The following is a 17818-nucleotide window of genomic DNA, read 5'->3' as shown; positions in this document are numbered from 1 at the left end:
AAACATGATTGTTGCTGGTTAAAAACATTAAATGTTATGAGTGTGTTTCATGTAAGTTAATTACTCTAATGTGATTTAGTTTTACAACAGTTTCCATGGTGTAGTGTAATGTGTTGTGTAAGAGTTAATGACATGGCATGTGATTTGAACAGTTTCCTTGGTGTAGTGTAATGTGTTGTGTAAGAGTTAAGGACATGGCATGTGATTTGAACAGTTTCCTTGGTGTAGTGTAATGTGTTGTGTAAGAGTTGCACGGTGTGCCGTCTCCTCAGACGTGGACGTGCAGTCTCCAGATGAGAAGTCGGTCATCACGTACGTCTCCACTCTGTTCGACGTCTTCCCCAAGGTGCCTGAGGGCGGCAACGGCATCAACGCTAACGTGAGTCGCTACGGGCTCAACACACCGTGTGCTCACAATGTGTTCACACACACACACGATACTCACACACACATGACGCACACACACACATGACACTCTCTCTCTCACACACACACAAACACATGCAACACAGGCTTGCAAACACATATGCTCACACACATACACACACACACACACTCACACACATACACACACACATATGCTCACACACACACACACACACATATGCTCACACAAACAACACAACACATACACGTTTGTACACACACAAACACTGACTGCTGTAATGGACTTTCAGATCCAGAGGACTACTGACATGTGATGATCTGTAGATAATCTGAGTGTCCTCTTCTCAGGACGTAGATATCAAGTGGGTGGAGTACCAGAACACGCTCAAGTACCTGAGCCAGTGGATCAAACACAACATCACAGTGATGGCAGACAGGGCCTTCCCCAATAACCCTGTGGAACTCAAGGTAACACTTCTAATGACATCATAGTGGAACTCAAGGTAACACTTTTAATGACATCATAGTGGAACTCAAGGTAACACTTTTAATGACATCATAGTGGAACTCAAGGTAACACTTCTAATGACATCATAGTGGAACTCAAGGTAACACTTCTAATGACATCATAGTGGAACTCAAGGTAACACTTCTAATGACATCATAGTGGAACTCAAGGTAACACTTCTAATGACATCATAGTGGAACTCAAGGTAACACTTCTAATGACATCATAGTGGAACTCAAGGTAACACTTCTAATGACATCATAGTGGAACTCAAGGTAACACTTCTAATGACATCATAGTGGAACTCAAGGTAACACTTCTAATGACATCATAGTGGAACTCAAGTAACACTTCTAATGACATCATAGTGGAACTCAAGTAACATTTCTAACTATGCCATCATAGTGGAACTCAAGTCCATGCAGGGTCTAATGAATATGCTAACATGCTATGACTAAAACATTCAGCTGTATAATATTCTTCTTGGATACCTGTCAGAGCCAGGTTAGAAATACATAGTGCTGCATATGGTTGTGCTGGGCTGGGCCTGAGGGCCCGGGGCTGAGCATCGACACGCTCTCCCTGGCTTCACAGCCACAAGTAGCGTCTCTGTCTGGTCATTAGATAGGAAAGCTTTATCAGAGTCTAGCAGTGAGCAGACGCCTTGAGTCCCTCGCTGTCGACAGTCAGGCGCTAGCTGGACAGGAACCTGGTATGCTCCATCCTTCTGTTCGTACACCAGGACATAGTGTGAGTAAACAGGAAGTGATGCCGAAAGACTTGTAGGCACGGTTCAGGGGTATTGATGTCATGTATTGATTTTGTGTTGGATGTTGAGGAAGGCTGGCGCCGACATTGGACTCACTGAGTGCTTTCTCTTCCCAGGCACTTTATACCCAGTATCAGCAGTTCAAAGAGAATGAAATTCCGCTGAAAGAGAACGAGAAGTCTCGGATCAAACATCTTTACAAAATGCTGGAGGTATGTAGCTGTGGTACACTGCCCATGCCACCAAGTTAGATAGTGACAGCAACTGAAGGGGACAAACTAACTGCTGTGGATGTGTTCATGTGTGTTTTTGGTTATGTATGCGTGACTGTGTGCATGTGTGTGTGCATGTGTTTGTGTACGTGTGTGTGTGGCGGTGTGTGTGTGTGTGTGTGTGTGTGTGTGTGTGGTGGCGTGTGTGCGTGTGCTATGTGGAGCAGGTGTGGATAGAGTTTGGTCGTATCCAGCTGCCCCAGGGCTCCCACCCTAACGATGTGGAGAAGGACTGGGGGAAGCTGATCGTGGCCATGCTGGAGAGAGAGAAGAGCCTGAGGCCTGAGGTGGACAGGTAGGCTGCTGCGCACACACACACTGCACATACACACACACATACACACACACACACACACACATACACACACACACTGCACACACACACACAACACACACACACTGCGCATACACACACCCTGCGCATACACACACACACACACACACACACACACACTGCGCACACACACACACACCCTGCACATACACACACTGCACATATCCACACACACACACACCCTGCACATACACACACCCTGCACATACACACACACCCTGCACATACACACACACACACACACACACACACACACACCCTGCACATACAAACACACACTGCGCATACACACACACACTGCGCATACACACACACACTGCACATACACACACACACATTGCACATACACACACACACTGCACATACACACACACTGCGCATACACACACACACACTGCACATACACACACAGAGACTGCACACACACACATACTGCACATACACACACACACACACACACCGGGCATACACGCTAATACACTGAACATACACACACATGCACACACGCACTGCACAAACACACTAACACACACACACCGAGACTGCACACACACACACAAACTGCACATACACACTAACACAGACACACACACACACACACACACACATAGACTGCACACACACACATACTGCACATACACACTAACACACACACACACACATACTGCACATACACACTAACACACACACACACACAAACTGCACACACACACCCTCACAGACATACACACACTAACTCTCTCACACACACACACACACGCGCACTAACACACACGCGTACACACACGTGATTTACAACCATACAACATAATTATCTGACATATTTCAGAGCAGATCCCTTATCTGACCCGACCTCCTGCTAGTTACCTGGTTTGTACTATAGTTTACAGTATAGAGGTGCACCTTGTCTGCCAAAGGTTCATGTTCCTAATCTGAATGTTTAGTCATCCCCATGAAAGATTGACCTTAGCTTGAGTCACCTCAAACAGGGTTAGCACTACGTGACCCGTAGCTGCAGAATGATTAGGAACTGTGTTGCTTACCGCTCATGCTTGTCGTGCTCTGTTGAGTTGGCTTGAAGGAAGTTCTGTATAGATAAGCTTCACATGGATTCCACCTTTTCTGTAGACATTGTGGTTGCTGTTGGACGTAGATAAACACTGGTTCATGAGGACAGTAAGTTGTTTTGTTGGAACAAAGGTATTGGAATTGTATCACAGCAGGTCTGCACCAGGTGTCTTATCAGAGTGTGAAAGTCCATGGTTAGTTTGGTTTGGAGTGTGTTTTTATCATGCGATAAATTTCAGAGGAATTGAATGTCTTGAATGAGCAAACATGTTTCAACACAACCACTAAATATACAAAATGTACACTAAAGTTTCCCTGCACAAGCATGGGTTTGTTTGCATATATAGTTATGTATCTGACTCGGTCACAGGTACACAACGTTTTTCCACATGCAGCCTCTATCTGTTTGGAAAGGCCCTGGGTAATGAACGCTGCCACTGGTGAGATAAACGTGTGTTTTCTGACAAGTGACAGGGCACAATCACACTGATAATGAACCTGAACATGATAGTGAAGGCTGGTGGAAGCAGTAGCGGTCGTACAGGCTACATGCCCATGCTACTGTACTGTGACTGCCTGAACCTGCACTCGGCTGTCTGTACAAACATGATCGATGCCATTGCCCAGGGCAACATATTCTTGAAGGGTGGGTTCATGTTAACGTTCTCCTCCACAGTGGCAGGTGTGTGTGTGTGTGTGTGTGTGTGTGTAGACACGTAGCACTCTATAAAAGAGAGGCTCTGCCAGATGGTTCTGTGTGTGTGTTGAGCGCGTGGAGGACTGTGTGGAGAACACACGTCGTGGGTGAGCTAGCAGCCACGCCCGCTAGGCTACACTCCAGATTCCCCAGACCTGAGAGTCAGACAGATGAGAGGGCTGTGGGGAGTGGGGTTTTCGCGCGCGTTTGGTCGTTTTCGGGGCTGACGTACGATGAACAGCAAGCCGGCGTACTGCAGCAGTCTGTCCTCAGTCAGCACCATGACCAGCCTGGGCTCAGCTGAGAACCTGCTGTCTGGACCCTGCATGGAGCCTCTGCTCTCCAGCAGTCCTGTGTTCCTCAACAACAGCATGTCCATGTACGGACCCCGGTGAGTCGGAGCACCACGGATGACGACGGCTCGACGGATGGCGTCTCCCTGGTTTGGGTGTTAACGCTCTAGATGTTATCTTGTAGTGCTGGAGTATCGTTGACTCTGCAGATTGTGTATTGTGTTAACGGTCTAGATTGTATATTGTAGTATTCGAGCGTTATAATAATTCGGTTTGGGTTGGATGAATGCACTTGAGCGTGCAGTGCAAAGCAAAGCACAGAGTTTGGAGTTTGGCAGATCAGACCATATGTGCCCCTTGAAGAGGGTTTGTGCTTGAAGTTGAGTTTGTTCGAACGTGAGTCCAGCACTAACGTGTCCCGCCTTGTGTTTCAGACTGGAGAGACTGCAGCAGGTAGCCAACAGAGTCCAGAGAGACTGTGTGTCTGGCGAAGACAAGCTAGCGCTGGCCAGGACCGCCCTGCAGTCTGTAAGACACGTTTCGACAGCACAGCATACACTTTTCCGAAATCCACTTCTTCTCTAAAGCGCCATGCAATCATAGTTCAAATTGCCAAAGAAGTGCCACATTAGTATCACACCCTGTAATTATCTCAGGCCTTCGGGATGAAAAGAAAAGTCTTTTCCTGAGCGGTTCCCCTGTCTGTCTGTCAGGACGCCAAGCGCCTGGAGTCGGGGATCCAGTTCCAGAACGAGGCGGAAGTGGCGGGCCACCTGCTGGAGTGTGAGACGCTGCTCAGGCAACAGGTGCTGGACATCCAGATCCTTCTGGACGGGAAGTTCTACTTTGCTGACCAGCTCGTCCAAAGGTAGGTCACCTCAGCCAGGCACACGAACCAGCGTGGTCCAGCCTCCACAGGGAAAAGGAACTTCACATACTCTCTCCTTCCAAATTGTGTCTTGGACTGTGGATTTGACTGCCAGACAATAAGCCTAGCTCAACTCTAATCATGAAGGAGAATAGATATTTTGTAAACATTTCTACTCCACCGTTGTGTGTGTGTGTGTAATAGTCCTGTATTGGACGTCTCTCATGCAGTGTGTGTGACTCTGCAGGGTCTCCAGCCTTCGCGACAACCTCCTGTCCCTCAGGAGTGAGTGTTCATCCGTCTACAGCCAAGGCCACACCCTGACCACAGAGCAGACCAAGATGATGATCTCAGGCATCACCCAGAGCCTCAACTCGGGCTTCTCCTCCAGCCTCACTCCGGCCCTCACGCCCGGAGGCCTGGGCACCCCGGGGTCCACCTTCACCTCCAGCCTTACCTCCGGCCTCACCCCCGGCCTCACCCCCAGCCTCACCCCCGGCCTCACCCCTGGCCTGCAGCCTGGCTCGGGGCAGCCCTACGTGGGGGGAGGGGGAGGGGGGATGGACCCGGGAGCCCTCCAGCACCTCAAGCACATGCAGATACGAAAACCCCTGGGGAAGTCACTGGGAGACCCCAACATGACCGAAGAGGAGGTCAACATGAACTTTGTTCAGGACCTCCTGAGCTGGGTGGATGAGATGCAGGTGAATGTTCTGGAAGGTTCGGGTGCCTGACAAGACGTTTTCTGTCTTGGACTCTTCGGTTGTCTGCAGTAAAGTGTGGGTTTAGTGAGGGGAGAGGTTGAAGGCTTGTTTTGTGTTTCTTCTGGAAGGTCCAGCTGGACCGTGCAGAGTGGGGGTCTGACCTCCCCAGTGTGGAGGTGCACATGGAGAGCCACAAAACTGTTCAGAAAGCCATCGACGAATTCCAAATGAGCCTTAAAGAAGCTAAGCTTAACGAGGTGTGTGCAGTAACAACATCCAGGCAGACTTGGTTTTGTGACACATTTTATGATGGGCTTGCATTTCTAAGTGAAGACATTCACTCAGCTTTCTCTTTTTTTCTTCTTCTCAGATTCAAATGAACCAGCCTCTTAAACTAGCATATTCTGAAAAACTGGGCAAACTAGAGTCTCAGTACAGCAAATTACTGGTAAGTTGTCTGGAAGGAAAATGTGCATTCACACATCACTTCCTTGTTTTGATCACCTGGGCTGCCCTGACTCAGTTTCCTCTTCCTGCCCCACCTGTCCAGAGCTGTTCAAGGGACAGGCAGAGGCACCTGGAGAGCCTGCAGGACTTTGTGTCGCGGGCCACCCAGGAGCTCATCTGGCTGAACGAGAAGGAGGAGGAGGAAGTGGCCTTCGACTGGAGCGACCGAAACAGCAACATCTCCAAGAAGAAGGACTACCATGCTGTGAGTTTCTCCATTGATAGATTTGGCTCATTACTCTTGACATTCAGCACTCTAAACTATTCAGTTCAACAGTTCCTTTCTTGTAAAAGTTGTGGAGGAGCTGGTGATGTGGGCAGGGCAGGGGAGGGGGCGGAGGGTCTGTGGCCTGGAGGAATGCCAGGCACCTGGCTGATGCATGGGCTTGTCTTGGCTGTGTGTCCAGGATCTGATGAGAGAGCTGGATGACAAGGAGGAGGTAATCAAGTCTGTGCAGGACATGGCAGAGACCCTGCTGCTGGAGAACCACCCTGCCAGGCTCACTATCGAAGTAAGAACTGACCATCACCTCCTAAAGGAGACTGGACAGTGTGTGTGTGTGGGGGGGGGGGGAAGAGAGACCACTGTGGTGTCCCTTGAGGTGACCCCTGGGGTGACCCCTGAGGTGACCCCTGATGTGACACTTGTGTTGACCCCTGAGGTGACCCCTGAGGTGACCCTTGAGGTGACCCTTGTGTTGACCCCTGAGGTGACCCTTGAGGTGACCCTTGTGTTGACCCCTGAGGTGACCCTTGTGTCGACCCCTGAGGTGACCCTTGAGGTGACCCTTGAGGTGACCCCTGAGGAGACCCTTGTGTTGACCCCTGAGGTGACCCTTGAGGTGACCCTTGTGTTGACCCCTGAGGTGACCCCTGAGTGACCCTTGTGTTGACCCCTGAGGTGACCCTTGAGGTGACCCCTGAGGTGATCCCTGAGGTGACCCTTGAGGTGACCCTTGTGTTGACCCTTGAGGTGACCCCTGAGGTGACCCCTGAGGTGACCCCTGAGTTGACCCCTGAGGTGACCCTTGTGTTGACCCCTGAGGTGACCCCTGAGGTGACCCCTGAGGTGACCCTTGAGGTGACCCTTGAGGTGACCCTTGAGGTGACCCCTGAGGTGACCCCTGTGTTGACCCCTGAGGTGACCCCTGAGGTGACCCCTGTGCTCTCTTCTCCAGGCGTACCGAGCTGCCATGCAGACTCAGTGGAGCTGGGTGCTGCAGCTCTGCTGCTGTGTGGAGCAGCACCTGAAAGACAACTCTGTCTACTTTGAGGTAAGCTGAGAGCTAACTCTCTCTGACTTCTGACTGTCGTGGCTTCAGGGGCAGATGGATCTCATAAGCCAGCTCTCTCTCTACATCTCCCTCCTTCTCCTTCTCGTTCCCTGTCCTTCGTTACAGTTTTTCAAGGATGCCAAAGAGTCCATGGACTACCTGAAGAGCCTGCAGGATAGGGTGCAGAGGAAGTACAGCTGTGATCGAAGCAGCAGCCTTCACAAGCTGGAGGATCTCATCCAGGAGTCCATGGTATGCTGTCCCACCACAGGGACACAGATCAATCCCCCGCCTCACCTGCTGTTATGGATGCTGTGGTAGCATTGTGCATCACAAAACACTTAAGAGCTTCGGTAAAGTCAGGATTGTGGTGGTTGTTGGAATGTACTGTCTTCAGAGGCTTTTCACAAGACGTGACTTACCACGGAAAATGTGAAAAGTGTTTTCAACGAGACGCTGAGGGGACTTGATGTTGGCTGTCTGATTCCTCCAGGATGAGAAGGAACAGCTTCTCCAGTACCGGAGCAGCGTGGCGGGGCTTGTGGGCCGGGCCAAGGCTGTCGTCCAGCTCAAGCCCAGGAACCCAGAAAGCCTGGTCAGAACCTCCATACCGGTGAAAGCCATCTGTGACTACCGACAGATAGAGGTAGGGCTCCGCACGGCCGGATGGGCTGGTCCACTCTGTCACACAGTATGGCATATACTCCATGAGGGGTTGAGAGGATGTAGGGAGATAGATACCTCCATATTCAGACAAGCTTTCAATATTGTATTCCTATCGATCTGCCTCTCCTAGATAACCATCTACAAGGACGATGAGTGTGTCCTGGCCAGCAACTCCCACAGGGCCAAGTGGAAGGTGATCAGCCCGTCTGGGAACGAGGCCATGGTTCCCTCGGTCTGTTTCACCGTGCCTCCGCCCGACAAGGAAGCTGTGGAGCAGGCCAGCAGGTGGGGCGCTAGGACCCAGAAGCTCCCTCACAAACTCCTCTGAGAATAGCTGTGTGACTGACCTGTTAGCCGTATTTCACAACGGGTGAAGATATTCAATGAAAGATATCAATCGAAACGCTCCGCGAAATCAAGTCCAACCCAGTTTATCTCTCCTCTTCAAAAATGCCAGCGATATCCTCAGTGTTGTAGACCTTCTGTACAGCAGGGCGGTGTGAACGGCCGGATGTTCGTTATCTTGTGACCTTTGACCCCTGACCCCGTGTCGACCTCTGCAGGATCGAGCAGCTGTACCAGAATGTCCTGTCATTGTGGCATCATTCCCACGTCAACATGAAGAGCGTCGCATCCTGGAACCTCCTCATGGCCGACATCCACGCCATCCGCAAGTGGAACGTGTCTTCGGTACGTTCTCTGCCGTTCTCTGCCGTTCGCTGCTGTTCCCCGGATTACGTAGACACGGAGATCTGTGTCATGGGAGGATGGGTGGATAGTCTTAACTGAACCTTGACCTTATCTTATTGAGCTCCTCTAGTGGAATGACTGCAATGTAGACCCAAACACAAAAGGTCATGAATCTGAAACGATGTGGAAGTGGAGATCACATGCAATTGAATCCAAGCCTCACTACTATGAGTCACAATGTCCTCTCCGTGCTTGAATGTCAGTGGAGATGATTGTGCTTGATCGTAATGACGGTTGCTCTCCAGGGAGCGCTTCTTTACGAGGCCCGGACCCAGGATGACGATGTTTCTCTGTCCTCAACAGATCAAGACCATGTTGCCAGGTGAGCACCAGCAGGTCATTAGCAACCTGCAGTCCCACTTTGAAGACTTCCTGGAGGACAGCGAGGAGTCGGAGGTCTTCACCGTGGCAGACCGCTCCCAGCTGGAGAGGGAGGTCCAGGCCTGCAAGGAGTACTACGAGGAGCTGCTGACGTCTGCAGAGAGAGGCAAGGCCACGCTAACCGCTAAATACTCCTGCTAATGCTAACATGCAGTCTGAAGATAGGGGAGATGCTTAGCTAACTGCTAACGTTACTCTGCTAACATGTAAAACAAAGTCTGCAGGGAGAGAGGCGATGCTAAGCTAACTGCTAACGTTACTAATACCAAGAAGTCTGCGGAGAGCAGCAAAGCTAAGCTAGCCACTAATCTACTCTTCCTCTCTGCTAAAGCCAAGCTAACGTTACTGATGTGTTTGAACGGGGGGCTGCTGCTTGGTACACGCTTGGCAGAACTCCTCGAGGGGAACACATGGTTCTATAAGCCTATTAGACGTGAAGTTAATACCTTTTGGAATTATTATTTAATCTTACGAAGCACCCATTGGTCTCAGTGCTGGAATGGTTGGTGTGAGGGCACTGGAATGTGTGATCGTGTGAGCTGTGTTTCCATCTAATGTTTAAGGGATGTGCGAGCGTGTGTTTCTACAGCACATTTACATTTGGTTAAGGTTAATCATTTAACCATGGCAGGCAGAACACACTGCAGGAAAGGATTAGCACTAAGGTGTTCATGATCTTGATAGTCTAACAATAAATCAGCAGTAATCTGTTGATCACTGGCCAATAACAGGGTCAGAGATCACTCTCGTTCTTAAGATTTACACACTTTGGTCTCTAGTTCCCAAATTGTCTAATTGAAGCATTGTTTCAAGGCATGTTTTCACTGTGGTCATTCCTGTGTGTTTCTTTATTTACCTGATCTTCTATGTCTTCATCACTGAACAGAGGAGCATGAAGAGTCTGTGTACAACCAGTACATCTCGGAGCTGCGTAACTTCCGCATGCGCCTGGAGTCTCAGGAGGAGCATCTGATCAGGCAGATCCGCACGCCTCTGGACCGCGACGACCTGGAGCAGAGCGTCCAGCGCATCGCAGAGCAGGAGGTACGGCCCCCAGGAGCATGTTAGAGAGCCGACAGCCCTGGAGTCAGTTCAGATTAGCGCTGCAGAGCAGGGAAGGGACTGGAAGGACCTGTTGTGTTCATGAAACACGCTCTAACGTCAGCCCATTTGCGATCAGTAATGATAATAACAATGCCCCCTTCCTGCCCCCCTCCTGCTCTCCCCGTGCCCCGCCTCCTGCTCTCCCCGTGCCCCGCCTCCTGCTCCCTCCCCCCCGCCCCCTGCCCCCTTCCTGCCCCCCTCCTGCTCTCCCCGTGCCCCGCCTCCTGCCCTCCCCCCGCCCCCCCTCCTGCTCTCCCCGTGCCCCCCCTCCTGCCCCCCCCCCCCTCCTGCTCTCCCCGTGCCCCCCCTCCTGCCCCCTCCCCCCCCCTCCTGCTCTCCCCGTGCCCCGCCTCCTGCTCTCCCCGTGCCCCCCCTCCTGCCCCCTCCCCCCCCCCCTCCTGCTCTCCCCGTGCCCCGCCTCCTGCTCTCCCCGTGCCCCGCCTCCTGCCCTCCCCCCGCCCCCCCTCCTGCTCTCCCCGTGCCCCCCCTCCTGCCCCCTCCCCCCCCCCTCCTGCTCTCCCCGTGCCCCCCCTCCTGCTCTCCCCGTGCCCCGCCTCCTGCTCTCCCCGTGCCCCGCCTCCTGCCCCCTCCCCCCCCCCCCACAGAAGAAGAGGAGTGAGCTGGATCAGCTGAGGGGGGACCTGGAAGCCGTGAGGGAGAAGTGTGAGGCGTTCCTCCGACAGGCCACGGCCTCTCCGTCTGTCCCGACTCTGTCCTCCGAGCTGGACGTCATCCTCCACAGCATGAACCAGGTCTACTCCATGTCCTCCATCTACCTGGAGAAGTAAGCCGCCACCTCTCAACCCCGTTCAACCTCGGATCTGGTCAAAATGTGTGGTTTTGAACGTTTTTCTGGACTGTTTGTAGCCAGTGGTTGATCACTGCAGAATTCCCATCACCACAGTACAATATAGATTGGTATTGGAGTTCCCTAATAATAAACTGTTCATGTAAAAAAGAAAGTTACAGTGTAAAATGTGTTTTTGGGTAAGTGCTTTGGTGTTCAACTATTTATATGTGTGTGTGTCGCAGGCTGAAGACTGTGAGCTTAGTAGTGAGACGCAGCCAGAGTGCAGAGGCCTTGGTCAAGACATTCGAAGCCAAACTCTGTGAGGAGGACACCATGAACTCTGACCTGAAGTCCATAGAGACGGTTATCAGCAGACTGAAGGTAACACTGACATGGGAAATTACATCACTTCCTGTTTGATGCTATCATGCACATGAGCTGGTTGGAAGTTCATACACCCTGTCTTGACTGATGGGGAAAGCAAGACATAATCATGTGTTCGTTTAGCTGGAGCTTGTATCCACACAGACGTACATGGAGGGATTTGAACCTACTGATCTGTCAAATGTTCTACCACTGAGCTTCCCAGATTGCGACACGTCACTGTTCGTGCTCATCAACCCTGTTAGCCATCCTCAATGCCCCAGGAGATTCAGTGCCAGTGGCAGATCTTGGGGAATGTTTATCTAAGCTGAACACTTCCTTCTTCCTCTTCTACAGCAATGGCGGACAGAGATTGACGACCAGCGGGAGGTTTTCCATGACCTGGAGGACGAGCTCCAGAAAGCCCGGGCTGTCAGCGACCGCATGTTCAAAACGCACAACGAGCGCGACTTTGACCTGGACTGGCACAAGGAGAAGGTGGACCAGCTGAGTGAGAGGTGGAACAGTGTCCACTCGCAGATTGAGAGCAGGTCAGTGTTCCTTCAGATTCCAAAAATACCTTCCCCTCAATGTGACCCCTACTTTGTCATGCAGTAATGCATAGCAGCCTATATGTTGTGCAAAAAATACATTCTGGAAATGTACACAACAACTTTGTGGGCTGTTTGAATTTGTACTGAGGCCTGCTCCTATCAAGGTTTTGCATCTGGAACCTCTGCGTGAACCTCTGCCATCTGTGATGTGTTTATCAGGCTTCGGGACCTGGAGGGCATCGGTAAATCTCTGAAATACTACAAGGACTCGTACACCAGTCTGGACGAGTGGGCCCGAGAGGTGGAGACCATGCAGAGGAAGACCCAGGAGAAGCATCCAGAGGACAGCAAGGCCCTCGCTGAGCTGCTCAACCAGCAGAAGGTAAACAAGAAGAAACACAGCGTCGGATTTCAAATGAAAACACGTCTGTTAAGAGATGAGCGTTTGCACAACGTGTGAGAGCTTTTCTTTGGCCTGTGTTGTCCAGGTCCTTGTTGCTGAGATGGAACTGAAACAGACCAGGATGGATGAGTGCCAGAAGTACTCTGAGCAATACTGTAGTGCCGTCAAAGTTAGTCCCCAATTACTGCTATGGACATTCCTGAAATGCAACCAAATATCCCACCATATCTACAGGATCAAAGTTGACTTGGTTCCAGGGTAATGTTGAAGCGTTTCCCAAGGTTACAAACAGCATCCCGTCTTGTATGTTTTCAGGATTATGAGCTGCAGATGATGACCTACCGAGCGATGGTGGACTCCCAACACAAATCTCCCCTGAAGAGACGCAGAATGCAGGGATCGTCTGAAGCCATCCAGCAGGAGGTCAAGATTCTAGAATGGGCCAGAGGTTGATGACAAGACGTAGGGTGCACACGGTATAGTCTAATGCCCCCCTCTCCTCCCCCACCCCTCTTTCAGTTTATGGACCTCAGAACCCGCTACACGGCTTTGGTCACCCTCATGACGCAGTACGTGAAGTTTGCCAGCGAGACGTTGAAGAGAACGGAAGATGAAGAGGTAGGGAGCGGCTGGAAGGTGAATCCAGTGTCACAGCTCACCTGACCTGCTATGTACAGCTTATGTGAGGTTGCTATCTCAGCATGGTTCTTCGGGAAACATGTATTAGACTAAATGCCTTCTTTTTGGTTGATACACTTTTGGCATGTCATGGCAGTTTCACATGCACATATAAGACAGCACTCTACATTAGAAGCATGTAGAACTGTTTGCATGAGTTGTCACTTTACACTTTGTCACTTTGTGTTTTGAATGGGATGGGGGGATTACTTCCAGCCATATTAAGAACAAATTCAGGTTACTGTTGGTTACCCATTTAATACAAATGGAGAAATTTAGCTTTCATGCTAAATCTTGAGGGCTTATGCACCGTATTCCCATGCAAAAGAGACACTCTTTTGCATTGCTGTTGGTGGCGGTGAACTCTGTCAACTTCCTTGTCAATCCTCCTGTCACTCGAATGGAAATGCTTTTTTCACGTCATGGTGGCATTTGTTGGGGACAATTAACAACGCTGCAAAACCTCGCCTCTCATTGGTAAGGATGTTAGACCTGCTAAAATAGTGAATATTCCATTTCAAAATTCAACTTTTGGAATGTTTGGATGACTTGTTGTCTTGCCTTGTAGAGCAGAAAGGCTTCAGAGAGGGCAAAATACCTCACATGGACAGAGACCATGGAACTCCAAAAGGCCGCAGGGGAGCAGGAGATTGGTCATCTTCAACAGCAGGTACAGGAACTGGAGACGTCATTGGCTGAGAGGCAGGCACAGCTGGAAAGCCTCGGGGAGGAGGTGGAGACACAAAAGAAGTCCATTGAGGACCTCACCCTCCAGAAGTCTAAGGCAGAGTTTGAGGTGCAGCAGTCGCGAGCGGAAATGGAGATTGCTGTGAAGGGCAAAGCTGCTGTGGAGCAGGAGCTGGGCCACGCCAGACAGCTGATCCAGCAGTCAGAGGCCAAGCAGTCCTCCCTGGAGGACAGTCTCCGCATGCTGAAGAGGAACATTGAGGAGGGCACCGTGGCCCGCAGGAAGCTGGAGGACCACCTGAGGAGGAAGGACAGCGACGTGCAGGACCTGGAGGAGCACAGTCGAACCCTCCAGCGAGAGCTGAAGGCCAAGGAGGGCACAGAGGCAGAGCTGATTAACCATGTCCGTGTCATGGAGATGGATAAGGCCCAGCAGGTCAAAACCAGTGAGACCCGAAGCGTCCTCAGCGAGTCCAGGTCATCCACGGTCAGGGAGAACGCCTCCCTCGCTCACAGCATCCAGCAAGTCCAAGCTGATGTGGAGGCGGAGGTCCTACATCTCAAACTGGAGGAGCTGACCATGGTGAAAAAGAAGGCAGAAACGGAGATCAAGACTTTGAAGTCGGAGCTGAACGCCGCGTTGCTGCATAAGAATGTCGCCGAGGAGAAGGCTCAACGTTTCAAAGAGCTTCTGGAGGAGAGCAACAACAGGTTGAAGAAGCTGCAGTTGGACATGGAGCTGGACAGAGGCAGCATGAGGCAGAAATCCGAGGAGCTGAGGCAGGAAACGTCCGACCTGAAGAAATCCATCTATGTGTTTCAAGAGCAAATCAAGTCCCTACAGAGGGACAAGTCCTCCCTGGAACAGAAGACTATGTTCCACAAGACGGAGGTCGAAGGCATGAAAGAGCAACTGAAAATCCATCAAGGACAGCTCCTCCAGAGAAGCACCATGGAGCAGGAGAAAGGTCACAAGGTCAGGTGCCTGGAGGACGAGTTGGCCACCAAACAGACGGAGGGGGAACAACTCAAATACAAGATTAATGAGCTGACGAGGATTAACATGTTGTTGGACAACGATGTAAGCGGCCTTCAAGTCAGTATCGAGTCGCTTCAGCAGGATAAAGCCTTCTCTGAGCAAAAGATGAAGTCGTTGAAAAACGAGGCAGAGAGCTGGAAGCAACAGCTTCAAAAACTTAAAGAGGAGTTTGTGTTAAAACAGAGATCTGAGCACGATGTGCTGCTCAAATCCAGGAACCTGGAAGCAGAGCTTCAGAAGAGCGGTATGATGGCTGCCCAGTTTCAGAAGCAAGTGGAAGACCTGATGAAGGTGAACAAGGAGATGGAAAATAACATGAAGAACCTGAAAGCAGAACTAGAGAAGGTCAGAATGGAAACTGGAACCAAAGATCAGCAGGTGAGTATTTTCAAGTCTCAGGTGGAGGCCACAAAATCTCAGGTGAGGATCATAGAAGAGGAACTCCTGAAGAAGACCCAAATCTCCCACGAACTTCAGATCAAGCTGAGAGACTACAACGAGGAGGTGAGGAAGACAGTCGATCTTCAGCAGAAGAACAAAGAGCTCAGCTTGAACATTACCAATTATGAGAAGGAAATACGGACTCTCAAGTCTGATCTCAGCTTGGTTGGAACGGAAAGGAATCTGGCCAATCAAAAGGTCCAGGAGCAGAAGTCCGATGTAAGTGATCTGAATGTCACGCTGAAGAAAACAATGGCTGAACTGCAGCGGGAGTCCACTGAGGGACAAAAGTATCTTAATAAACTGAAGATGGTAGAAAATGAGCTTTTGAAATGTAAGCAGAACATGAAAGGAATGAGTGGAACCTCTGAGAAAATGACAGCAACTCTAAAACAGGAAATAAACTCTCTTCAAAGAGACAAAAAAATGACTGACCAGAAACTGGAAAACCTGAAAGCCGAATTGGAAGAACTGAGCTCTGCTTTAAAAAGGACGAAGGATGAGCTGATGAAAGAGACTCAGGGAGGTCAAAATAAACTGTCTAAAATCACTGAGTTGGAGGCAGAGCTTCAAAAGAACAGGTTGACCATGAAAGAAATAACCTCAAGCTCTGAAAAATACTCAACCAACTTCAAACAGGAAATCACTGTCCTCCAAAGGGAGAAAATTGCATTCCATGAGAAAACAGTGTCATTGACTTCTGAGGTCACCATGCTGAAAGGAAAGCTGGACCTTGCCCAGCAGCAGGTCAAACAGAAGCAGAAAGAAAGTTCTGACCTTCAGCTGAAGTCCAAACAGATGGAGAACCAACTACAAAACTGTAAACAGATGCTGGACGACTTGAAAAGCAAACTTGACCTTCAAAAGACGAGTTACGAGAGGGAACTTAAGTCGGTTCAGACTGAAATGGAGCACAAGCTCTTGTTACAACAATCTCAAATCAAACTGGAAATACAACAGAAAACTCAGGGGCAATCACAAAGCACACTGTCAGCAGAGATGGATAACAAGTATTTGAAACAGGAAGTTGAGCAGTTGAAAACATTCAATGAGAGCACATTAAAGTTAAAGCAGGAAGCCCAACAGCAGGTAAATGAACTACGTATCAAGATGGACAAAGTGCAACAGGAGAGAGCCTCCATCAGCCATGACTTACTGAAGTCCAAATCTCAGATTTCTCAATTAGAGGCAGAGAAAGTAAAGCTCAGCTCAAACTTAACTCACTTTGAAAACCTTCACAAGGAGAGTTCCAGAGAGACCACCAAGCTCAAACAGCTGCTGACAGACAGCGAGAGGAAGCTGGCCGTCAAGGGAAAGGAAGCACGTTCCCTCAACGAGCAGGTTTTGTCCTACGTAGAGGAGGTCAAAAGCCTGCAGGAGAAGGTCCTCAAGCTGGAGGTCACCATCAGCACTGAGAGCAGGAAGGCTAAGGAGCTCGGGGTTGCAGGTCAGACCAGCCACCAGTGTGCGAAAGACAACGATCTTGCCAAACTGAAGACGGAACTTGTTTTGACACAGAAAATTGTGGCTTCATATGAAGACGCCAAGCGCAACCTAGAGGAAGAGCTGGTCAAAATGAAAGTTTCATCGGAGGTATATATCAATAACTATATAAGTATATAAATATACATATATATTGTTCTATCTAACATATCGTAGCACTATACTCAACTGCTGCAAAAGCAGCACATATAGATTTCGTAATATTTAAAGTTAACATTTTTATTTATGTGAATATTTATTTATTTTTTTTACGTGTAGAGTATTGGATTTCTTTAAAGTGTATCATTTGCACTGCCGACAAATGATTAGAATTGGTATTTGCTGTCTGGTACATTCTATTGTCTAATCCAGTGTCTCTATAATCCCATGTTCACAGATAGCATCGATGGAGAAAGACAAAGTCATGGATGAACTAAAAAAAGTGAAACAATCCCATGTGGCTTTTGACCACAATCAAAGCAGTGCCAACAATCAACTAATCCACAATCAAAGTACTGCTCACGATCAAGTAGTCAACACTCCAAATATTTCTCAACCAGTCTGCGATCAAAAGATCAACCAGTCCGCAAGCATTACTCTTAATCAGATAATCCACACTACAAACCTCTCACAGGAACAAACAACGAGTACTAAACCAAACATCTCTTCTGTTCAGACTTCAACAGTCCAGCGAAAACACACCCAGAATGTGGTTTCCGGAAACTCGGGGAAACAGTCTGAAGCTGTATCCATAACACATGAAGCAGCCATGTCTGTGGATGGACCTGCAAGAAGAAGT

At 49.7% G+C, this 17818-nt stretch overlaps 1 protein-coding gene across 5 annotated transcripts in view; it reads left to right on the top strand.

Moving 5' to 3' along the window:
- The window catches only part of dst (dystonin), a 136184-nt gene that overhangs the window by 47129 nt on the left and 71237 nt on the right, over positions 1-17818 (top strand). For 3 of the 5 annotated variants that reach the window (XM_084709023.1, XM_084709025.1, XM_084709024.1), the window contains 25 exons: positions 273-379; positions 736-855; positions 1781-1876; positions 2104-2231; positions 4763-4856; positions 5042-5196; positions 5444-5900; positions 6029-6157; positions 6271-6348; positions 6451-6612; positions 6815-6919; positions 7586-7681; positions 7808-7933; positions 8175-8327; positions 8478-8632; positions 8911-9037; positions 9401-9584; positions 10365-10522; positions 11188-11366; positions 11615-11753; positions 12093-12286; positions 12509-12671; positions 12778-12861; positions 13008-13115; positions 13212-13328. In XM_084709023.1, the coding sequence (XP_084565149.1) occupies positions 273-379; positions 736-855; positions 1781-1876; positions 2104-2231; positions 4763-4856; positions 5042-5196; positions 5444-5900; positions 6029-6157; positions 6271-6348; positions 6451-6612; positions 6815-6919; positions 7586-7681; positions 7808-7933; positions 8175-8327; positions 8478-8632; positions 8911-9037; positions 9401-9584; positions 10365-10522; positions 11188-11366; positions 11615-11753; positions 12093-12286; positions 12509-12671; positions 12778-12861; positions 13008-13115; positions 13212-13328 (3614 nt within the window). The remainder of the gene's footprint in view (positions 1-272; positions 380-735; positions 856-1780; positions 1877-2103; positions 2232-4762; positions 4857-5041; positions 5197-5443; positions 5901-6028; positions 6158-6270; positions 6349-6450; positions 6613-6814; positions 6920-7585; positions 7682-7807; positions 7934-8174; positions 8328-8477; positions 8633-8910; positions 9038-9400; positions 9585-10364; positions 10523-11187; positions 11367-11614; positions 11754-12092; positions 12287-12508; positions 12672-12777; positions 12862-13007; positions 13116-13211; positions 13329-17818) is intronic. The other 2 variants (XM_084709027.1, XM_084709026.1) reach the window with 1 other exon arrangement.

The sequence above is a fragment of the Hypomesus nipponensis genome, chromosome 11, assembly GCF_054491055.1.
Source record: "Hypomesus nipponensis isolate SF chromosome 11, ASM5449105v1, whole genome shotgun sequence".
Classification (NCBI taxonomy): domain Eukaryota; kingdom Metazoa; phylum Chordata; class Actinopteri; order Osmeriformes; family Osmeridae; genus Hypomesus; species Hypomesus nipponensis.
The sequence above is the reverse complement of the archived record's forward strand: the minus strand, read 5'-3'. Positions and strand labels throughout refer to the sequence as shown.